Source organism: Thamnophis sirtalis, unplaced genomic scaffold (assembly GCF_051295495.1).
Source record: "Thamnophis sirtalis isolate CommonGarterSnake01/CBP01778 unplaced genomic scaffold, rThaSir2_p1.2 scaffold_5, whole genome shotgun sequence".
NCBI classification, from domain to species: domain Eukaryota; kingdom Metazoa; phylum Chordata; class Lepidosauria; order Squamata; family Natricidae; genus Thamnophis; species Thamnophis sirtalis.
In genome coordinates this window covers 77,419,445-77,444,306 of record NW_028261385.1, presented here as the reverse complement: position 1 = coordinate 77,444,306, position 24,862 = coordinate 77,419,445, and the positions used below count along the sequence as shown (strand labels likewise).

The 24,862-nt window shown below is 38.9% G+C and overlaps 1 protein-coding gene across 9 annotated transcripts in view; it reads left to right on the top strand.

Annotated features, from left to right (window-relative positions):
- Positions 1 to 24,862, top strand: part of MPDZ (multiple PDZ domain crumbs cell polarity complex component) — a 112,859-nt gene that overhangs the window by 68,192 nt on the left and 19,805 nt on the right. For 3 of the 9 annotated variants that reach the window (XM_087716083.1, XM_087716080.1, XM_087716078.1), the window contains 16 exons: positions 1,577 to 1,678; positions 5,749 to 5,911; positions 6,354 to 6,550; positions 11,584 to 11,675; positions 11,977 to 12,067; positions 12,265 to 12,345; positions 12,727 to 12,819; positions 12,898 to 12,972; positions 13,683 to 13,869; positions 15,104 to 15,249; positions 18,520 to 18,603; positions 18,746 to 18,939; positions 19,892 to 20,039; positions 22,069 to 22,155; positions 22,746 to 22,769; positions 22,873 to 22,969. In XM_087716083.1, the coding sequence (XP_087572209.1) occupies positions 1,577 to 1,678; positions 5,749 to 5,911; positions 6,354 to 6,550; positions 11,584 to 11,675; positions 11,977 to 12,067; positions 12,265 to 12,345; positions 12,727 to 12,819; positions 12,898 to 12,972; positions 13,683 to 13,869; positions 15,104 to 15,249; positions 18,520 to 18,603; positions 18,746 to 18,939; positions 19,892 to 20,039; positions 22,069 to 22,155; positions 22,746 to 22,769; positions 22,873 to 22,969 (1,861 nt within the window). The remainder of the gene's footprint in view (positions 1 to 1,576; positions 1,679 to 5,748; positions 5,912 to 6,353; positions 6,551 to 11,583; positions 11,676 to 11,976; positions 12,068 to 12,264; positions 12,346 to 12,726; positions 12,820 to 12,897; positions 12,973 to 13,682; positions 13,870 to 15,103; positions 15,250 to 18,519; positions 18,604 to 18,745; positions 18,940 to 19,891; positions 20,040 to 22,068; positions 22,156 to 22,745; positions 22,770 to 22,872; positions 22,970 to 24,862) is intronic. The other 6 variants (XM_087716085.1, XM_087716084.1, XM_087716082.1 and 3 more) reach the window with 3 other exon arrangements.

Sequence of the window (24,862 nt, the reverse complement as noted above, 5' to 3'; positions counted from 1 at the left end):
CCAAAAAAGGAGGCAAATAAAATGTCTAAGTTCCTATATTTTAAAGCTATAAATACATTATTTGCTGAACAATATGGAGTCGTAGAATCAGCTCTTGTTCTAGCCTTGTTGAGTTTACTTTCTTCATCTCTGTTCCTATAGCAGTGATGGCAAACCTATGGCATGCGTGCCACAGGTGGCATGTGGACCCATTTGTCAGGGCATGCGAGGCACTGCCCTGTTAGCTGGCCAGCACGCATGCGCATGCTGGCCAGCTGAGTTCACCCTTTTTAAAGCCATTTTTTGCCCTCCCCAGGCTCCAGAGGGTTTATAGGAGCCTGGGGAGGGCAAAAAGAGCCCCCCCCGGAGGCCCTCCGGAGGTTCCATGAGCTTCCCTGAAGCCTCTGGAGCGCAAAAACCTGGCCCTACGGGCAAACCGGAAGTTCAGGAATGGACTTCCGGTTTGCTCGGAGGGTCATTTTGACTGCTCCGGAGGCTTCAAGGAACCTTCCTGAAGATCCCTGAAGCATCTAGAGGGCTTCTGTGTGTGTGTGTGTGTGTGTGTGTGTGTGTGTGTTCCCAAGCCTCTGGAGCCTGGGGAGGGCGAAAACAGCATGCAAAAAAATGGGAGCGCCTGTAGTGCGTGCATGCACACTGGGGTGTGTGTGTTGCACATTGCATTATGGGTGCGGCATGCCCGCACACTACCCCCCCTGCGCTCCCCCAACTTATGGCACGCAAGCCAAAAAAGTTTCACCATCGCTGTCCTATAGTATGCAGTCTTTATCACTAGTGAAGAAATGTGCTAAAATTCTTTTAATGAATCTATTTTGGTCCTCCTTTTAATAAGTCAGGGCAGAGCAAATAACAAATGTACATATTTACCCAGTTAGTTAAATCCAAGGACTTTGCCATATCCTGGATAGTATAATCTTCTTAAACAATAGGGGAGCATTTTTGCTTTATTATGAAAATTTAAGCATAAATATTTTTACTTATTCATAAAGCTTAAAAAATGTCCTAATGAATAATAGTATTAAACTATTATCATTTAGGAGAAATCCCTATTTCTGTGTGGTATTTGCAGTATAATCATTGCTTCACATACAGGTAGTCCTTGACTTACAAACATTTAGTGATTGTTCAAAGTTACGATGACATTGCAAAAGTGACTTACGACTGTTTTTCACGCTTGCGTCTGTTGCAGCGTCCCTGTGGTCACATGATCACTTTGGGCACTTTGCAACTGGAACATATTTATGATGGTTGCAGGGTCCCAGGGTCATGTGATTACCTTCTGACAAGCAAAGTCAATGAGGAAGCCAGATTCAATAAACAGCCATGTTGTTACTAATTTAACAATGGCAGTCACTCACTTAACATCTGTGGCAAGAAAAGTCATAAAATGAAGCAAAAATCACTTTAACAGCAGTCTTGCTTAGCAACAGAAATGTTGGATTCAATTTTGGTTGTAAGTCAAGGACTATATGTAAGCTACCATTTGCTGTTGGGCAAATGCTGATCGCGCATGTGTGAATGTGCCCTATTATATGTGTCTTTTCATTAGCAGGTTCCTTTCTGTTTTTATTTTTTATAGAATGTCCCTATGCCTTATCTGCAGTCCAATCCTTTCACTAAGCCTCCTGCCTTCAGCAGCACTAACCCTTTTGTTGATCCTCTGCAGTTCAACACTAACAAGGTTGGATTATGCCCATGTGTTTGTGATGGACTTGGTGAATATTTACGTGTTTATCTTTTTCCCCTTTCTTTCTTAGACCCTCATTTAACAATATTAATAATGTTTCATAAACCAGTGGTTTGTTGGAAGTGAATATTCTCCATGTTGAATTATCGCTATCATGCTCATATCCCTCTCATCCCCTTCCATTCAAATTACGACATGGAGGTAGGAGAAACTTTTGATAGTGCCTGATCTATCAAAGGATGATGATAGGTCTTTTAACAAGATGGAATTTGAAGAGTAACTTTCTAACATGATTACGGTTTGCTTAAAGAAGAAATTTAATGCTGAGTTAATTGGCAGAATGAATGGGAGTCCTGCTACTTTTGAACACCGGACATTTGAACAAAAGTTTCTACTTTGAATTTTGGACAAAAGCATAGAAATATTTTACCCCTTCCACAAATCCTATTATGCTTGTAAAAAGTTAATCTAGCAAATATTGAGCACAGCTAGTTAATGGTACCAACTTACTCTCGTGTATCTGGAGACTAGTGTTACAGCAACTGTAAACAGATGTTTGTTGAATTGATTGTAAGTGAATTGTTTGTTCAGTTAGAAATAGAAAGTTCTGTTTCTACTAGACCGATTTGATGTAGTGCTTAAGGCACCAGGCTAGGAACTAGGAGACTCTGAGTTCTAGTCCTACTTTAGTCATTAAAATGACTGGATGACTTTGAGCCAGTCACCTTACAGTAGCGTTCCCAAACCTTTTGAGCACCAGGGACCAGTTATGTGGAAAGAGGTTTTTCCACGAACCAGAAGGGACATGGTTTCATGTGCTGCTTCCATCCGGCAGATGGGGCTTTACTTGTTTGTGCAGCCTGGTTTCTGTCATGCCGTGGTCTGGTGCTGGTCCACGGTTGGGGACCCCTGACTTATAGGATTGTTGTTCTGGGTAAAATAGGAGGAAGAGAAAGGTTGTTCACAGCCTTGAATTCTTATAAAAATAAGAAAGGCTCCCCATATTATCCGTTTTCTCCTACCCATTTAAATTTTCACCTAATTTGAATAAGTCAAATTATTCAGTATATAGCGATAGATATATACATAGATATACATATATACATATATATAGTATATGCATATGCATACACACACACACACACACATATATACATATGCATATATATACACATACACACACACACACATATATATACACATATACACACACACACATATATATGTACACACACACACACACACACACACACACACACACACACACACACACACACACACACACACACATATATATATATATATATATATATATATATATATATATATATATATATATAGTATATATGTAAAGGGGGAGCAATAATTAGAAAATGGAAGACATACAACACCACTGATAATCTCCCTCGATCTGGGGCTCCACGCAAGATCTCACCCCGTGAGGTCAAAATGATCACAAGAACAGTGAGCAAAAATCCCAGAACCACATGGGGGGACCTAGTGAATGACCTGTAGAGAGCTGGGACCAACCTAACAAAGGCTACCATCAGTAACACACTACGCCGCCAGGGACTCAGATCCTGCAGTGCCAGACGTGTCCCCCTGCTTAAGCCAGTACATGTCCGGGCCCGTCTGAAGTTTGCTAGAGAGCGTTTGGATGATCCAGAAGAGGATTGGGAGAATGCTATATGGTCAGATGAAACCAAAGTAGAACTGTTTGTTAGAAACACAACTCGTCGTGTTTGGAGGAGAGAGAATGCTGAGTTGCATCCAAAGAACACCATACCTAGTGTGAAGCACGGTGGTGGCAACATCATGCTTTGGGGCTGTTTCTCTGCAAAGGGACCAGGACGACTGATCCGTGTACAGGAAAGAATGAATGGGGCCATGTATCGTGAAATTTTGAGTGCAAACCTCCTTCCATCAGCAAGGGCATTGAAGATGAAATGTGGCTGGGTCTTTCAGCAGGACAATGATCCCAAAAACAACACCCGTGCAATGAAGGAGTGGCTTCGTAAGAAGCATTTCAAGGTCCTGGAGTGGCCTAGTCAGTCTCCAGATCTCAATCCCATAGAAAACCTTTGGAGGGAGTTGAAAGTCCGTGTTGCTCAGCGACAGCCCCAAAACATCACTGCTCTAGAGGAGAGGAATGGGCCAACATACCAGCAACAATGTGTGCCAACCTTGTGAAGACTTACAGAAAATGTTTGACCTCTGTCATTGTCAACAAAGGATATATAACAAAGTATTGAGATGAACTTTTGATATTGACCATTTTCCACCATAATTTGCAAAACAATTCTTTCCAAATCAGACAATGTGATTGTCTGGATTTGTTTTCTCATTTTGTCTCTTATAGTTGAGGTCTACCTATGATGTCAATTACAGGCCCCTCTCATCTTTTTAAGTGGGAGAACTTGTACAATTGGTGGCTGACTAAATATTTTTTGCCCCACTGTATATATATGATAAATGAGGAGAGCCTGTGGCTTAGTGGCAGATACAACTGCCTAATATGTAATACAGCCCAGGTTCAATTCCCAGTAAGGGTATGGCTAGTTGATGAGAGCTAAATAGCTTGAAATAGATCTATACTAGTCTCCCTTTATTTATTTATCAGCACAAATGCAAATCTTGGTGGGGGGGTGTGGACTGCTGGCATTGTTTCAGTAAGTGGATTGATTGGATGTGTGGCTGTATCATGATTGGTAGATTGGTGCTGGCTGTGTGTCCATTGTTGTTTTGTGTTGTAATGGCCTACGAGAAAACACACACACACACAAACACACACAAACACATACACACACATTTCTCAGCAGTTTTCCAATTTCAGACATTTTATTTCCATTCACTTCTTAAGACCTTTCCACATATTTTCCTAAGGGCATGGAAATCCATTTCCAAAATAAGTTCTGCAAAAGGCATCTTTTTAGTGTGTTATTTATTTAAATTTTTCATGAGCAGCACTTCTAATAGTGTACACAATTGAAGAAAGCTGTGTATCAGCTAATGTGTCACATCCATTTTGCCCTTCTTTCCTGCAATCATTTAGTCAATTTATACAGCCACTCATCTCACTTCAGTGACTCTGAGCAGCTCACAAACTTAAAAACCACAGCAAAATGTAATAAAATATAAATAACCATAAAACTGTGAAACCAAATTAAAAACTATCAACAAGAACAGGAAATATTGTTTTTCATTTGTGAAAACAAATTAAAAAATGCTCCCTGCTGATTTGATTTTTCTACAGTAGCACTTCTGTAGTACTATAGTATGCACTATTCACAATAGTATTTCTCCATCTACCATGAGATTCCCAAGAACTCTTGATCTAGGCCCATGATAGCAAACCTATGGCATATGTGCCATAGGTGGCACGTAAGCCGTCACCTCAGCTCCACATGCATGTGTGCACGCCTCCCACCGGACAGCTGATTTTTGGGTCTCTAATGTGCATGCGTGGGGTTTATGCAGGAGACACGCATGCATGTGTGGGGGGTTACATGCACATGCATGGGACGGAGGGAGCGGGCAGTGGTATGTCACTCCCCCATAGCCCATTTTTGGTCCCAGGAAGCTGCAGGGTGGCTTACTAGGCCCAAAATGACATGGGGTAGCACGGGTGGGGAGCACAGGGGAGGTCATGTACACATGTGCAGTGGGGCAGGGCACACAATTACAAAAAGGTTAGCCATCACTGATCTAGGCTAGTATGAGATATCACCCCCATTTTCTATTTCAGAGACAATTTTTGATATAAAATGATGTACAATCAAGAACATAATTATTTTTTGGAAGATACATTCATAGTCCTTGACATGTTCCTGTTTGTCCAGTTTTGGAACTAAAATGCAAAGTTTTAGTGGTATGTAGGCTGAACAGACGTTCATTTTCACCGAATTTGATTTGCAGTTTCCATCTTGTTTGCTTTTTTATCCTACTATTGCTATGTATTTTAACTTCAAAGTCCTGGGTTTTTCTTTTTCATCATCCCATGCATTTCGATTGGACATAATTCCTCTCTGTCTCCTCAAACACTGTATTTTCCTTACTCCCCACAGGCATCCAGTCAGTCAGATTCAGAGCCAGAAAAAAAATCATCCTGTAATCTGCCCTTGCCTCCTCCTTCAGTATTTCCAGCAATGAGCAGTGACATTGTGCTGCAGTCCTCTAACAATCACCTAGAAGATTTGGATAAGGAGGATGAGTTTGGATACAGCTGGAGTAAGTTACCTCTTTATCTGAAGTGTGATGGCTTCAATTGTTTTTCTTTGATATGCTTGAATAGAATCTGTGGTCAAAACTAACAGCTTTGTTATTTCCTTGTGCTGTAAGCATTCGATCTGGGCCATGCAGTTTTAATATAATTGTGCTTCATGTGTAACGCAGGAATGATAGTGATTGTTGTTTAAAAATATTCCTAAAAGTAGCATATAAATAGAGAAAGTGTTTTTATAATGAAGAAAGGAATGATGGAGAGATTCTTACTTTCCTGATTTTAAAAAAATGAGGTGGCTGGAGGCATGCCTTTTTCTAACTTTGGCAAGTGAATAGAATTCATTCTTGAATTGTTTTTGTAATGTTGAGTTGAAGTTTAGGACTATTGAATTCCAAAGTTTTGGAATCGATTTTTGACTTTGTCACATGTTTGAATCTTTATACTTAGGGAAAATCAGTCACAAGTATGGGAATCTGTCAGGAGATCTGCACATGATAGAACTGGAGAAAGGGAAGACTGGATTAGGACTCAGCCTAGCTGGGAACAAAGACAGATCCAAGATGAGTGTCTTTGTAGTGGGCATTGATCCAAATGGAGCAGCTGGAAGAGATGGCAGGCTGCAGATTGGAGACGAGTTACTGGAAGTAAGTGTCTAATAGACTTAAATGAAATATACACCCCTTAAGGAAAGAAGAGCAATTAATTAAATACAATTAATTGGCATAAAATATAGGGTTTAATTAAAATAACATTATTTTCATCAGTACGTCCCTTCTTTAGATAAATTGTACCTTCAAATCAGTTTTGACATTTGGCAATTACGGTACATAACTAGTCCTTTCTCCCTTTTGTCCTTTTTGTGGAAGTGGTTTGCTTTAGAGAGCGTGATTAACCTAAGTCATCCAGCTGGCTTTGAGCCTCAGGCAAGACTAGAACTAAGATTGTAGACTATAAAATGTCACTCACAGATTGAAAATTGTAGCATACAAAGACTGGTTTTTATTATTGTTGATGTGATGGTGTGGTGGTACTTAGGGTTGAGTACTTTGCTAATATCCTTCTTGACATTGAACTTTGGGTGCTAAATGCAAAGTCTGTAGCTTTTTTTTTGCTTCTTGAGCATTAATAGAGACAGGACCTTTTTGTTCCCTTGTTTATCATCTGGAATGTTGTTCTCTGAGAAATTTGTGCAGTTTTTCTGTGCCTTGGTTTAAAAAGTGGTTAAAATAGCAATACTAATGGTATCATATACTAAGATTTATATACTGTCCCTTAGTGCTTTACAACGCTCTCTGGATGGTTTACAGTGTCAATATATGGTCCCCCAACAATATGGATCCTTGTTTTACCAACCTTGGAAGGATGGTGAATCAACCTTGAGGATCAAACTCCAGGCTCTAGACATAGTTGGTCTGCAATACTGCATTCTAACTATTTAACCACCAAATATGATGTTTCTTATGAATTAAGGCAAATATGCATATTTCGGGATAAGGTAGTAACTGGGATCATAAGTTTAGTCTTATGAGCTTTTGAACACATGCCGGAGCCAATCCTCAGGAAACCTCTTGTTCTGACCTAGGCTTCCCCAGCAGCCTGAAGTCAAGTCCTCATCCTGATAAACCTTTTTTATTTAATTTACAGTGAATTCCTCTCCAGCAAAGTCCGGCCCAGTCTTTCAACCATGCTTCCCTGAAAATAAGCCCTCCCAGATAATAAGACCAATCAAGCTTTTGAGCACATGCGTGAAAATAAGCCCTCCCCCAAAATATTGCAACACAGCAGCAGCCATGATGTGACCATGCTCGCTGCCTCCTGCACCCCAAAAATAATAAGACCTCTAAAAAATAAGGCCAAGCGCTTATTTTGGGGTCAAAAGAAAATAAGATCCTGTCTTATTTTCAGGGAAACATGGAAGATAGTTCACAATTACCAACCTTTATCAGGCTTGGAGAGTGGCCAGGCCGATATCTTTCAGACAATGCAATACTTGGCAAGAATGGAGGAATGAACTCTCATGCAAACATTCCTCCCCTTTCTCTCCTTTTTTATTTCCTATGGAAGAGGCCATTCACTGTCCACCTGCGGCCTTACTCCCAAGTCGACCCTTGTTCCTTAGCTGTTCCCTCCATCTGGCAACTCTCCACATGCACAGACTGGGAACAGGCTCCAGCTTTTTGTCTGCCCCACTGATCTCCGACTCCGAAGGCAGCTGATAACTGTCAGACGGCCCTGGCCTCATACGATTTTAGCTAACTTTGTTGGTGCCAGGTGCCATCCGTAAAACATTTTGTACTGGTTTTCCTTGTATGCAACTGATAGTGTCATTTTTAAGTTTGTTCCCCAAATTTTTTTCCATTTGTCTAATTCAATATTATAGTCAAAGTTCTGCGCCCATTTTATCATTTGTTCTTTCACAATTTTCCTCTTCCATTTTATACTTCAGGAGGAATTTATATATTCCCCCTATCATCTATCATAGCTTTGAATAATTTTATCCAATTCGTGTGGTTCTGTTTTGATGTCATATAATTTAGTATCATTATTGTATTTAGTTTTGATTTGGAGGTAAGTTAGCTAGTCACCTTTCATGTTCTGATCTGCCAATTCTTCAATTGTTTTTAAATTTCCCTGTCTATCAATTAAGTCTTTGTATCTTAGCATTTTATTCAAATCTATAAAATTTGGGTAAGTCGTCCTTTCTGTCGGTGATAGCCAATTCGGGATTTTCACATAATGGATTTTTTTTTTGAGCCATTTTTGCAATAAAGCTGTTCTGATTAAATGATTTTGAAAGTATTTGTGCGTTTTATTTTTATCATCCCATAGGAATGTATGCCAGCCTGCTTGCAAATCATGGCCTTCTGAGGCCATGATTTGCCTCAAAATTCTTTTATTCTTTAGCTCTGTCCAATCCTTCACCAATGTTATTGTTACTGCTGATGCATATAAATCCCAATTTGGTAATGCTAAGCCTCCCCTCTCCTTGTTATCTTGCATTGACCTTAGTTTAATCCTCGCTTTTCATCCCTACTAAATGAACCTAGCGGTTATTTTGTTTAATTCTTGAAAGAATTTTTTACCCGGATTAATAGGTGTGGCTTGCAACAGGAATAAGATTCTTGGTAGAATATTCATTTTAATTGTCGCTATAAGTCCCATGAGTGATAACTGAATATTTTTCCAACTTTCTAAATTTTTCTTTATTTGTATCACTAATTTATTATAATTATAGTTTTTAATTGTGGAACATTTTGCCGACACCCAGATCCCCAAGTATTTCACTTTCTTAGTTATTTGCATTCTGGTTGCTACTTCCAATTCCTTTTCTTGCTTTTTTGTCATGTTCTTGGTTATCATTTTTGTTTTGTCTTTATTGATCTTTAGTCCTGCCACTTTGCCATATTCTTCTAATTTCAGGCTGGATTCTAATGGGTCCCCTATAACAAATATTAAGTCATCGGCATAGGCTTGAGCCTTATATTCTTCACTTTTGACTCTTAAATCTTTTATTCCCTGATACTTCCAAATTTCACTTAATAAAATTTAATGTGTTTATGAGGTAAAAATTCATTTTGGTCCGGGTGTATTTGTTCATTTAAAACCTGTTTAATTCTTCCTGCCATAATTGCTGCAAATATTTTATAATCGGAGTTTAGTAATGAAATTGTCCTGTAATTTTGAATTTCTTGTAGGTTGGTTTCTTCTTTTGGGATTAGTGATATTATTGCTTCTGTCCATGATTCAGATATCTTGGCTTTTTCTAAAACTTCGTTAAACATTTCCACTCCTAGCTCTTCCAATATTATTTTGTTATATTTGTATAACTCCACCGGTATTCTGTCTGGTCCTGGGGTTTTATTATTTTTCTGGTTTTTCAGGACTAATTCCACTTCGGCTAGCGTTATTGGCCTATTTATTGCCTCCCTTTGTTCTTTTGAGATTGGTGTTATCTTTTCTGTGTTTAAATAATGTTTTATTTTGATTTCCTCGATACTATCTTACGCGTATAGTTTTGCAAAATATTTATGAATAATATGCTTCTTTTCTTCTGCTTTGTATTGAATTCTTCCCTTATCATCTTTTAATTGATATATCATCCTTTTTTCTCTTTCATTCTTCAATCTGTATGTCAGCCATCGTCCAGGTTTGTTGGCTTGTTCAAAGTAATTTTGTCTGGCTGCTTTAATTTTCTGGGCTAGTTCCTTTTGAGTTATTAAGTTCATCTTATGTTTTTTCATCTCTCTTTTTTCTTTTTTAATTTTATTCTTTGGGTCTTTCTGTAGTTCATCCTCGGCTTCCATAAGTTCTTTTTGCATACATTTTTGTTGCTCTTTTTGTTTTCTAGTTTTTCTCGCCATGTAGGCAATTGTAAGGCCTCTTGTGTATGCTTTCATAGTATCCCAGCGATTTTGAATTGAGGTGTCTTCTTTTTTATTTATTCTAAAGAATAGTTTTAATTCTTTCTCCAGCATTTGAGTGTATTCTATTTCATTTACAATATTTGAATTCATCATCCATCTTTTTCTTCTTCTTTGACTTTTCCATCTTAATTTTATTGGATTATGATCTGCCCACTCATTTGCTTCTATTTCAATTTCGTCTAATTGATTACATAGACCAGATGAGATCCAAGCCAGGTCAATTCTTGATAGGGACTGATGGGGATTCGAATTAAAAGTATATTGCTTTCTTGTTTTGTGCATTTCTCTCCAAATATCATGTAGTTTATATTCCATTTCCATTTCAAAAAAGGATTTGGGTAATGTATTTTTTTGTTTTATTTTTCTTTTCGCTTTCATAGTCCATTTTTAATCCACTATTGCATTATAATCCCCAATTAAGCAAATATTTTCATATTCTAATTCATTAATTTTGTTGTGTAATTTCCTGTAGAATTCCTCTTGTTTCTGATTTGGTGCATATATGACTATTAATAATATCGTTTTTTCTGTTGTCTCTAATTCAGTCATTAGAATCCTGCGTTCATCAGAGTAAACTTCTTTGGAGTTTATTTTTTTCCTTTATATAGGTTGCTATCCCTCTTTTTTTTTATCTGCCAGTGCTGTATATAATTTCCCTAGTGTTTTGTTTTCCAATAGGTTCCTATGTTCCCTTTTAATATGCACTTCCTCTATACAGGTTATATCTACCTTCAGTTTCTTAAGTTTATTAAACATCTGCGCTCATTTGCTATTAATTTAAAGATGATTAATCTTGGAAATTAAAAGCAAAATATTCAGACATTCTTGTGCAGCTATAAATTAGTCTGATTGCAAATCGTTTTGCCATTGTATATATTTATCAGTCTGCTTCCCCATGCCTTTGTTTTCATTTGGCAAAAAATAAATTATGAATCATTAGTGAAAATTAATGATGGTGTCTTCAATGTCAGCCAAACCACTGCAATCAAGCAAAGGGCATTTTCCAATCCAAGAGAGAGGCCAGTGCAAACCAATAGCTGTTAGGATTTTGATAACAGGGAAAATAATAATAAATATTGCAGGATTAGTATCCACAGTGGAATGAAGAACAATATTAATAAGGTAACAATTATAAATAGTAAGAAGTTTGTTACACTGAATCAATTATAACAATCAGCTTTGCATGTGAAAGAATTGATTTGGGAAGAAATAATGAAATGTGTGTTATTGTCTGTTTGTGCCATGCTGATCAGATAAATGGACAAGTTCTGTATGGAAAAACACATCAGAATGCATCTTCAATCATCAAATGTGCACCTTCTAAAGTAAAAATAATCTTCATCAGGTAAGAAACATTTAATATCTTAATCTTTTAGTCTTGTCTCATTTCATCTTTCAACTAATGGAAAGGGCATCAAAGCATTACTAAGGATTTTCTTGAATTATATACCTGTTTTCAGAGTTGCAGGTATTAACTTTAGAGTCACTCTGGATTGAGAGGTAGAGATCAATCACCTAAATCAGTAAACAATATATTTTTTTTATTTAAAAAAACCAAAAGTATTATTTAGATACCAAAAGTTTAAAGAAAACCTCCTCCAACACTAGTTCCATAATGTTAAAATTGTGTGCTTTTTGTATGATAGAAACAAAGATGCTGTCCATCAGATGGCTATTTCTCCTGGTAAAACACCGGCATCAGCATCTTCGTCTTCAGGGATGGTTCAGTATGAAGAGGTACAATGCGTATTCAATATTCATCTTAATTTAGTGAATTAAAAATTTGCTACTTATAATGTTTTCCATTGAAAATAATCAAAAGGCAGACCCAGTTTTAATTTAGAAGTAACTTCATAGAGATATTCTTAGTGAATTTAAACGTGGTTCTTTTATAGCTATTGTGAATTTATTTTTAACATATTTATTTTGTTTAGGGGGAAGTGAACATTTCAAGCTCTAATTTACCAATAGATCTGACTTTATATAAGAATGTTCAAAATGTGGAACTACCTAAGGTAAATAGGTGTATTTATGTATTGTTTGTATCTCTAGTCCTAAATGAATTTCTGGCTGTAAATTTCTTTTATTCTGATACAGAAGGTACAAATGAGGTAAACCGCCTCACATTTTATTTATGTATTTATTTACATACACATATCTAGATACGAGTAAGAAAGCATGAAAACATTGTTTGATGTGCTTAAATTTTGCAAACTCTTTTTAAGTTTATGAGAAATGTAAAACCTGAAGTGTGGCTTAGATTTTATCTGTATATTAGTTTGAAAATTTTAACAAACTCTATTTGTGTAGAATTTGCAAAGACTGCAATACTAAACTATCATTTCAACATTGGTTAAACTCTTCAATAACAGTGGTTGCACTTTGTGATTCTTTAGGATCAAGGTGGCATAGGTATTGCTATTGGTGAAGAAGATACACTTAATGGTGTAGTTATTCAGAACTTAACAGATCATGGTGCAGCAGGAAAGGTAAACTTGACACTAAATATGATAAAAATTTATATTTCCTCCTTTTTGACCTGTGTTAACATATTTATTTTATTTCAGGATGGCCGCATTAAGGTTGGAGATCAAATTCTAGCAGTGGATGATGAAGTTGTTGTGGGCTATCCTATAGAAAAGGTAATTGAGCAATAACTACCCTAGACAGTTTTTAAAGATTTGCTTGTTATAAGCTAAAATGCTTGATTATTTATTTTATTTTTATTTATTAAATTTGTAGGCTGCCAATCTTATCACAGAGTAACTCTGGGCAGCTTATTAGGATAAAACTATACAAAACAGGCATATACAAAACATGCATACAAAAAAAACCCTGTAAAATATAATTATCCACTCTTAACTAAAGGTGGGAAGAGACTAGGATGAGCAGGTGGACATGTGGGAATTTACATATTTCTATGGTATTAGATTTAAAGCATGGTTCAATTTTTAAAACTCAGTTTTTATCTCACATCTCATTGAAGACACCTGTCCAAGAGAACATGTCAAACAATCAGATAATTGTTAATCAGAGCGAGAATCATTAATGTTTAATTAAATTTAAAATATCTCCTTTCATGAACGAGTGAGTGTGTGTTTGTAATGCGCACACACACACACACTAATTTTTTTAGGTGATATATTGGCAATTATCTCTTGGCAGGGAAAAAAAAACATCTTATAGAAATGGCCATTCAGTCAAATATTGGTTCAAACACATAGGATTTGCTTTCCTTTTAACAACTTAGCTATAATAATTCTGCTGAATATTATACAGCCATATGTTTCTTTGTTGCATGGTAATTTGTCTTGTTCAATATTTCTTATTATTTGTTTGTTATTTCAACAAGTTTATCAGTTTGCTGAAAACATCAAAGCCCAATGTGAAACTCACTATTAGTTCAGTTGAACCGGAAGGTCTGGCAGTTCCCCAGCCACTATTGTCAAATTACAGCACCACTTTGAGTGAGGGAACCAATATCCAGCCATTACCAATTGTTCCATCATCAGAGTCACCAGAACCAGAGTTAATTAAAAGTAAGAATTTTCATTTACTCCATGTTAAAAAAAACAGTGCATTGTGTTCATATCAATATGCATGTAGGTGCATAAACACCTAATTATTGAATCAGTCATTAGCCTTTACGTCAATGACTTAGTGCCTCAAATGTCCTCCTTTGTAAGATTTAAGCAAATTATATAGAAATCAATATGGTTAGGTTAGGTTAGGTTTATTGGTTTTGTATGCCGTCCACTCCCGAAGGACTCCGGGCGGCTCATAATAAACAGGGGAGGGAATAAATAAGACAATACAAACAATTTTAAAATCCACAACAGTCACAATTAGGATGGGGCTGGGAGCTTTAACAGCCCCCAGCCTGCTGGAACAGCCAGGACTTAGTAGCTTTACGGAAGGCCGGGAGGGTAGTAAGGGTCCGGATCTCCATGGGGAGCTGGTTCCAGATGTCAATATGTTCCTTTTGGCCAATGTATTGTGTTTTAATTTTCTTCCCCTTTCTTCTTTTTGGCCTTTTTGATTCAGCTAATATTCAACTTGTGACCACAATTGACCCCCAACATTTCTGTTGCTAAACAAGAGAGTTGTTAAGTGAATTTTGACCCATTTTAAGACCTTTCTTGCCACATCTGTTAAGTGAATCACTGCAGTTGTTAAGTAACACGGTTGTTTAGTGAAACTGGCTTCCCCACTGACTTTGCTTATCAGAAGGTCGCAAAAGGTGATCACATGACCCCCGACACTGCAACTGTCATCAATATGAGCTAGTTGCCAAATGTCTGAATTTAGATCATGTGAGTGAAAACGGTCATAAGTCACTTTTTTCAATGCCGTAACTTTGAACGGTCACCAAACAAACTGCTGATGAGAACTATTTTTATAATTAATCAAATGTTAAATAGAAATATTTGTATGATTATTAAATGTATTCAAATTGTAAGATCAATGGATTTGTCCCATGGTCAACTGTGGCTCTGTAATGGTTTGACATACATTATTATATTATTGTCTGCTGTAATACGGCAGAAATGTATCTCAAAGATGGTATTGATTTAAAATCAAAACTATATTGAGGAAGTGTATACCTTGTAGTTATTGATGCCAATTCCACTGAGGACATATATCCATGGAGTTAATAAATCCCAAGTTATGCGGTAGCTACTCCCCACATGACTTGCAAAGTGGTACTCTCGGTGTAAAACAACAAACAAGGTACATTAGATTATAACCAGCTCCTCTAATTTGTGTTTTTAGATGTAAGCAGGTCTTCAACTCCAGCTATGTTAGCTTCTGACCCAGCCACTTGTCCAATCATCCCAGGTTACGAAACAACAATCAGTATTTCCAAAGGACGTACTGGTCTAGGGTTGAGCATTGTGGGAGGAGCTGACACATTACTGGTGGGTAAAAATTATTTCTGTAATCTTTATATAATCTCTGGCTAACATTTCTAACACAAAAAACCGTATCCCGCTGAATGTAATGCCACTTATTCTCAAATATGTGGGTGTAAGATTACAATGTGAGACCTATATAAAGTGACTTGAATAAATGAATTTAAATACAAGGTGCCATATTTTTTTGGAGTATGACGCACCGGAGTATAAGACACACCAAGGTTTTGAAGAGGCAAATTAAAAAAAAAGTTTTTGCACTCTGCAAACCTCCCAAAAATGGCCCGTTTTTGAGAAAAATGAGCCCGTTCCCCCCCCCAAAGGCATGAATAGCCTTTAGGGGGCTTGCACAGTGCTCTTGGGGGTGGGTGGGTGGAAGAAGTAAAAAATGGTCCATTTTTTCACAAAAACGGGCGTTTTTTATAAAAAAAATTGGGCATTAGGATAGCTTTTAGGAAGCTTATAGAGTGCTCATGGGGCATCCCCAGTCCCTGGATGAAGCTGTCTACCTGGATCCGTTTCAGTCGGGTTTCAGGCCCGGATACAGCACGGAGATGGCATTGGTCACGTTGGTCGATGATCTCTGGCGGGCCCAGGACAGGGGCTGCTCCTCTGTCCTGGTCCTATTAGACCTCTCAGCGGCTTTCGATACCATCGGCCATGGTATCCTACTGCGATGACTCGAGGGGTTGAGAGTGTGGGGCACCGTTTTACGGTGGTTCTCCTCCTACCTGTCGGATTGGTTGCAGTTTGTGTTGACTGGAGGGCAGGGATCGACCCTGAGGCGCGTCACTTGTGGGATGCCCCAGGGATCGGTTCCCTCACCCCCCCGGTTCAACATATATATGAAACCACTGGGTGAGATCATCCATGGTTTTGGGGCACGGTATCATCAATATGCTGATGATACCCAACTTTTCATCTCTACCCCAAACCACCCAAATGATGCCCTCGACATGATGTCCCGATGCCTGGAGGCTGTGTGGATCTGGATGGGGAGGAACAGGCTCAAGCTCAATCCCTCCAAGACGGAGTGGCTGTGGTTTCCGTCATCCCGATTTGTGCATCTTGTTCCATCTTTGATGATGGGAGAAATTTTAGCCCCCTCAGAGAGGGCCCGCAATCTGGGTGTCCTGGATACGCGGCTTAGTTTAGAAGAACACCTGATGGCCGTGACCAGGGGGGTCTTTTACCAGGTTCGCCTGGTATGTCAGTTGTGCCCCTTCCTGGATCAGGATGCTCTGTGGACAGTCACTCATACCTTCATCCTTTCTCGCCTGGACTACTGTAACACACTCTACATGGGGCTGCCCTTGAAGAGCACCCGGAAGCTTCAACTGGTCCAGAATGCAGCTGCGCGGGTTATCATGGGGGCACCTAGGTGCTCCCATGTTACACCCCTTTTAGGCGGCCTGCACTGGTTGCCGGTTGTCTTCCGGGTGCGATTCAAGGTACTAATTATGACCTTTAAAGCGCTCCATGGCTTAGGCCCAGGGTACCTGCGAGACCACCTACTGCCATCGGTAGCCTCCCATCATCCAGTATGATCCCACAGAGTTGGCCTGCTCAGGGTGCCGTCGGCCAGACAGTGTCGGCTAGTGACCCCCAGGGGGAGAGCCTTCTCTGTGGGAGCGCCTTCCCTCTGGAATGAGCTGCCCCCAGAGCTTCGTATAATCCCCGACCTCCGGTCCTTCCGACACGCCCTAAAAAGTTGGCTTTTCCAGCAAGCCAGCCTGGCCTAAACAAAACAAAATAAATTATTGATCACTGTTAATTTTAATTCGATTTTTTAAAAATGTCATTGTCAATTTTAATTGGGTTTGGGATATTCTATTTAATTTTTTTTTTACTTTTGTATTATGTGTTTCTTTTAATGTTGTATGCCGCCCTGAGTCCTTGGGAGAAGGGCGGCATATAAATCTAATAAACCTAAACCTAAAATTGAGCAAAAACGCACCCGATTTTTGCTCATTTCTGCCCTCCCCAGCCCCCAGGAGCTCTCTGAAAGCTTCCTAGAGGCTCTGCAAGGCCATTTTGGTGAAGGGGGCGGGGTTTCGAGAGGCAAAAAGATGCTGTATTCAGTGTATAAGAAGCACTCAGTTTTTCAGCCTCTTTTTTGAGGGAAAAAGATGTGTCTTATACTCCAAAAAATATGGTATGTTATTGGAAGCAAATTTAAATCCATAACTACTTAAAACACTAATATCTTTAAAAATGGGACATCTCTGTTACAATTAATTCCTATTCATTCCTAGTTCTATTAAATATTTTTTATATTTTTGAATTCATAAGTTACTAAAGTTTTTAAAGTGTTAGATTTTTTCTTTCTTTTTATCATATTTCAACACTTTTCTGTTAATGTTTCTTATTTTTAAGGTATAAATATTTCTGTAAAAATATTTATACCTTAAATATGTTCCGATTTGTAGTATTCATTAAAAGGTACATAATTAAGAGCTCAAGGGGGCCCAGTGGCCTAACAGTTAAGACACTGAACTTGTTGACCAGAAAGGTGGCTGTTCGAAATTCAAGCACCATGTGATAGGGTGAGCTCCTATTACTTGCCTCAGCTCCTGCCAACCTAGCAATTCTAAAGCATGCATATGCAAGTAGATAAATAGGTACAACTTTAGTGGGAAGGTAACAATGTTTCACGTGCTTTAACGTATAATCATGCTGCTCACATGATCATGGAAGCATCTTTGGACATCACTGGCTCCCTCGGCTAGGAAACAGAAATTAACACTCCCGTAGAGTTGGACACGACTGCGGAAACCTATTTCTTTTTTTAAATTAAGATCTTATTTCTCTTTTTCCTTTCTGTTCTTAGTGCATTTCCATCTTTAGTTTCTAATAATACACTATAGCAGGGGTAGTCAAGCTTTTTATACCTACCGCCCACTTTTGTATCTCTGTTAGTAGTAAAATTTTCTAACCGCCCACCGGTTCCACAGTAATGGTAAATTTATAAAATTTATAATTTATAAAGTAGGGAAGTAACTTTACTTTATAAAATTTATAAAGCAGAGTTACAGCAAACCCCTACAACCCACCATGAAAGCTGAAACGCCCACAAGTGGGCGGTAGGGACCAGATTGAATACCACTGCACTATAGCATCAGAAACTTATTTAAAAATACATTTGCATAGAGGCTTCTGAATCTTAATGTGAGTGTGTGTATTTTCCTACATTCAAACTTTTCTTTATGCTAAGATAGTTGCAATACATGGTAAAGAAGTCTAACAACTCAGTGATAGAATCTTTCAAATCTACAGGGAGCAATTATTATCCACGAAGTATATGAAGAAGGAGCAGCATCCAAAGATGGAAGACTTTGGGCCGGTGATCAAATCTTAGAGGTAAAGTATTAAACATTATACAACTTATGGAATCCTTCTGTGTAGGACATAGAAATGACGGGAAGAGAAAGGCAGTTGTGGAAATCTATGTTATTTTTGTAGTAAGCGAGTGTATTCAGCTTTCATTGTCCGTTCATTTTAGGTGAATGGTATTGACTTAAGGAATGCAACCCATGATGAAGCTATAAATGTTCTCAGACAGACACCACAAAAAGTCCGCCTGACTGTTTACAGGGATGAAGCCCAATATAAAGAAGAAGACATGTATGATGTTCTGAATATCGAATTACAAAAGAAACCAGGCAAAGGACTTGGATTAAGTATTGTTGGGAAAAGGTAGGTACAGAGAGGCTCTAATGAAACTCATACTGAATATAATTTTTGCCAGAAACAGGGTTTCTAAGAAAAGGCAATGTAACCAAATAGTACAAGTTGGATTTTATTTTCAGTATACTCTTGGCTTCCTGCTTAATTCTCAGTTACCTTCTGTATATATAAAAAAATTCAGGTCAACCCAATAAAACAGCTTATTAGAGGATTTATTTGCTAGGTGTGTTTACAAATCAGGAAGTATGTGTTATTATGTGCATGAAACAGGCACACTGAGGCTTAAAGAGTCAGTCAAACAATTCTGGTTGGGTCATAGACTAAGAGAACTGATACCCAAAATATTTGGATTGTTCTAGGTCAGTGATGGCTAACCTTTTTGTTATCGTGTGCCAAAAGCGCTCATGCGTATGCACAACAGTGCATGTGCGCACCCATAATGCAATGCGTGTGAGATACCCCCGCCCCCCCTGTGCATGTGACTCCCCATGTGACCCGCTTCCCCCGTGCATGCACGTGCGACCCCCATGCGCCCCGTTTTGGGCCTAGTAGGCCTCCCTGCAGCCTCCTAGGACCAAAAACAGGCCGCAGGGGGAGCACTCCCATGTGCCCCTGTGCATGAGCATGCCACTTCATGCCTCCCATGCATGCACGTGTGACCCCTGCCCCACCCGCATGCATGGCAGAGACCCAAAAATTAGCAGTCACAAATGTAAAAAAATTTAAATTAATGTTAAATAAAGCAGATTATTAGTATTTTATTGTATTTCATATGATTATAAACCTCTTATGAATGTTCTAAGAATGATTAAAACAGTGAATTAGTGTTTATGTTTACAAATAATAGAGCTTAAGAATTAAATCTATACAGTTCTGCACTCTTTGTAGATCAACTCAGACATATGATAGGACGGTATAGAAGAGTCCAAATAAATAACACACATGAATATTGCATTTGTAGAAATGACACTGGAGTGTTTGTGTCAGACATTGTCAAAGGAGGTTTAGCAGATCTGGATGGAAGATTAATGCAAGGAGACCAGATATTAATGGTGAATGATGAAGATGTTCGAAACGCTAACCAGGAGACAGTGGCGGCCTTATTAAAGGTATACTAGATTTGAGATAAAATGATATTATGTTAATTCAGAATCCAATCAAAACCCTCTTTGGTTGAAACCCCAACTATTGCTCATCTTTGATTTGATTTGGCTATAATTATTTTGATAAAATCAGATAAATGCAAATACTTTTTAATATAGTTTATACAGAAGCTGTATACTCCTCATTTAATGACTACCTCAACTAGCAGCCATTAATCATAATAATAAACAGTAATAAAAAATTCATTTTCCAATCAATGTGCACCTTTATGACCAAATTAACACTCTTGACAATATTGATGTGAGTAACGATGGTGTAGTAATTTTATTTAAATGAGATGGTGACGGCCAGTGATCTTAGCAGCATCTCTCTCTCTCTCTCTCTCTCTCTCTCTCTCTCTCTCTCTCTCTCTCTCTCTCTCTCTCTCTCTCTCTCTCTCTCTCTCTCTCTCTCTCTCTCTCTCTCTTTCTGTTTGTCTCAGTCACATGTTCACTTAGTGAACATTTCATTTAACAAACTCGGTCACTGAACAAAGAGTGGGTTCATTTTTGTTATTTTTTAATGAATGACAGTAATAATACTATATATGTTTCCCAGTATAAATCAGACGAAGGGACTGAATTGAGCAGTTAATTTAGAAATATTTTTACTGTACTCACCACTATTAAAATTATATATGGTATTTTGTTTAGATTTAACTTAACTGAAGTGCCAGTTGAAAAAAAACTGGTTACTATTTAAATGACCTCTTCATTTGTGGCTTGTTTGTAGAAGAACACAGGAAGCCTTGAGTGGCCAAAATGAAAAATAAGTCAGATGTTAGAGGTTAAATTTCATTAAAGGTGCTAAGAGAAGAGATAATATAATTTTTATAATCATGATGGAGTTGAAGAAATTGATGCTGGATTTTAAAATTAGATTTTGAGCTGATTCCTTCCTTGATGGGCAGTCAAACACTTTATTCTTTCTGCATTGTACTGGTTTTTTTCATATGTCTACTTAGATCAGTGTTGGTGAACCTTTTCGGCACTGAGTGCCGAAATGGGAGCGTGCACCAAAAACTGGAAGATCAGGTGGCCAGTGCACATGCGTGTGCCAGAAACTAGAAGATCATCTTCCTGGGATGTGCATCAGCACTGGGCAGCTGGTCTTCTGGTTTCTGACACCCACATGCGTGAAGACCAGCTGGCCAGTGTGCTGGAACCTGGAAGAACAATGGGAGATGGCTCTGCGTGCCACTTCTGACATGCTTGCCATAGGTTTGCCATCACGGAATTAGATGGTTTGTTAAGAATATCTCTCATTCTAAGTATAGTCAGTCTTTGACTTACTAAACATTCATTAATTGACCATTCAAAATTCCAACTTCACTAAACAAAGGTGAGTTACAACTGGTCCTCGCACTTAAAAGTAGCATCCCCACAGTCATGTGATCAGAATTTGGGTGCTTGGCAACTGGCATGTATTTAGGATAATTGCAACATCCATATTATTGCCATTTTTGACTTCCCTAGCTGGCTTCCGAGAAACGAAGTCAGTGGGGGAAGCCATATTCGCTCAAAAGACCACATGATTGACTTCACAAGTGCAGTGATTCACTTAACAACTCTGACAAAAAAGTTCATAAATATAGGCATGACTCACTTAACAACTACCTTGCTTAGGAACAGAAATTCCAGCCCCATTTGTGGTCATAAGTCATTGTATAAGGTAGAAGTACCTTTTGTTACAATTGCTGCTAAATAATGGTGTTCCAATAGTTAGCAGATTTATATAATGGTGTTTGTAGGCATATCTTTACACTGAGCCTTTAAATGCACATAATAGGTATGGAGCATGAGAAATATTTATGCCCATTTGGGATTTTAGGTGTGAGTCATCCAGTTCCATATTGATTGATCCTATTATACAAATTATGCAAATTTTTCAGCTAATAATTTTATCCAATGGCAGGCTGGGTTTTTTTCAACCAAGAAAAGACTTCATTGATCCCTGATCAAGACTATTGTCTAACCAATTATGTCTTCTCCCTAGTGCTCATTAGGTGTTGTTAAACTAGAAGTTGGAAGAATAAAAGCGAGTTCGTTCCATTCAGAGAGGAGATTGTCTCAGAGCAGCCAGGTTTGTAACTATTTGCACCGATTTCATTTGGGAAAAAAAGTCAAACCAGTTATTTGATATTTTAAAAAGGAAACAAGGAAAATTTGATTTTGTTCTGACATGACTTTTCTGTAGAATATGATCAAAGATAATAAAGCCCACAACTAAATTCCATAATTGGTTGAACAGACCCACGTTAAATATCTTTAAAAGTCATATTTAGGAGACCGGCTCACAAGTTGTAAATGTCAAAATTTATCTACCAATACACCGAACATCAAATTGTCATTTTTATCATTTTTGCTGTCGCAATTAAAGCAGAGTAAATCTTCAGAGCTGTATTAGTATAGAGATAGAGGGGATAGATCTGATCATCATCTCTCTAATGTCTTTACAATACCTCCAGTTAGGATAATTGCTTAAGAACTCTATTCTGTAAGGAAAATAATATGTGTCACATGGAATCACGAATGTTTCTTCAAATACATTTCTCTCTGCCTGTGTCCAATCTTTAAACCATACCAGATAATTTTCCAAATCCACTGTTATAGTTGAATATATTGTAGCCTGTATTATTTTTAGATCCAGATTTTTTATCTTTGCTCTTATAGAAAGCATGTACCGGATCCAAACTGGTAGGTATATTTCCAGAAAAATTATGTGTGATGCTAATATTAGATAGTATTGGCTTAGAAAGAAAGCAACGATTCCAGAATAATTTTGATGTAATTTTCTAAGGTCAGTGAAGGAAGTGGCAGCCTGACATCATTCAGTTTCCCAGGTGGTGTATCCAACCCGTCTGAAAGTTACGAAAGCACTCTGAAGCAGAATTGTTGTAAGTTTCACTAGTCATTATTTATATTGTTTATTATATTCTATATTGCTGTGCTATAAAATAAATGAAGTTCTCATGTGCGCTGTTTGGGGAATCCAAACATGGTTAACTTTGTCCATTAGAAGAGAGACTGAGTTATGTAATTGTTGACCACACCTTCTCTGACTGGGATAGTTCAGTTTTTTTAACTCAGTCCAGCCTAAAGAGATGTAAAATAATTTGCTCTAGGATAATAGAAAAAATTAACATTCTTCAACTTTGGATTCTTCACTATGTTTGACTGATTATTTGTGGAAATTGGCGAGGCACAATTTGTGTTGTCAGACTGTTTTGGTGGGTGGCAGTTCACTGTTAGCCTCGACCTCATTGGAAACTTTCAGCAAGCCCTTTGAGGCTTTCGCAGCAGGGGGAGCTATCGCCTGCAGAGGATCGCAGCCGCGCTGTTTGACTTGTGTTCATGTTGTGGATGAGAGTAGCTCCGCCGCTCTCTGTTTCGTTTGTGACTGTGGTTGAGAGTCAGTTCACCACTCTTGCGCTGGTTGGGGTGGGCGCAATCCGCTTAATCTAGCGTGATCTGTTCCAGAGTGGCTTTGTTGCTTTGCCGCTGCTGCGCCGCTCTCATTGCTGCTATGTTACCGCTATGATAACAGGATCTCTGAAGGTCTCTGGCGAGGAGCAGTGATTGTTTTGGAATCAAATTTGAATTTCACGTTGTTCTTGCTGGTGGTGGCCATTTGGGGAGCCGTTTGTTTTCGTGCCGAAAAAGCAGCCAGAAGGGGTGCAACTTGCAGTTTGTGCCCGATTTGCGGTGACATGTCAATGGCCTTGTTTGTGCTTGAGGAGGTTGGTTCACCGCTATTCCACTTCAGCACAAGCGGTTGTCCTTTCGATCTCAGCAGCCTGAGTCAGATTCGCTATTCATAGCAGTGTATTCAATCTGATATTTGGATGTGAGCTTGAGCTTTTCAACTCTCTCTCCCTCTTAGTTATAATGGTGAATCATCCCACCTCCGGAGGCAGCGCTGGGGTCTCTACCTCTTCCCCGCTGCACTCTGAGACCACCGACGCCAGCACTAGGATGGGCATGGTCACCACTAGGGCCTCTAGCCATAAGGCTCACACTTCATCTTTGGCTCCAGATAGGGCCGCTTAAGCGCAAGGACAAGGACAAGTCATCGGCCAAGGCATTTGGGTTGGTCCCCTGATCTCCCTATTCCCCAGGGGATAATGTCCAAGGAGGGAGTGTTGGGGACCCAATCTCCCCCTGCCCTTTCTGAGATTAGCCCAGCCTCGGCACCAGCACCCATGAGTTCAGGTACCATGGCTACCTTTACACCTACGGCTGCAGGGTTCAGCTTTGAGGAAGGCCCCTAGTTCAGTCTTCCCCCCGAGCTTCAAAATATGATATCAGCAGCCATCTCACACGGTGTGGATGCGGAATTGCATCACAGGGCCCAACGGCCCAGGATACCTAATTTATCTAGGGACCTCTCTACCTCCCAGGCTGACCCTCCATCACCCCTGCCCTCGATATACAGTGAGGGTTTGATGCTGGGCGAGGAGGAAGAGGTGGCTTACCAAGAATTTTTGGATGACAAGGACGTAGTGCAGGACAAGCATACCTTTTCCGGGTTGTGTCATCTGGCCTTATTTAAATCATTTTTATACAAGGCTAAGGCTACTACCTACCTGGGGGGGGGGGTGCTACTACCCAGGCTAGTACTGTGGTGGGGCTTTAGTCTACAGAATGTCTTTTTGCTGAACAGGTGCAGGAACAGGATGTCATTCCCTTTCCGAAACTGTTCCTTGACATTGTCCAAAAACAATGGACGCTGTCCCTCCACCTAGTAACGGTGACAGGAAGCTTTATAGTTCCATACCAGAACTGGATGG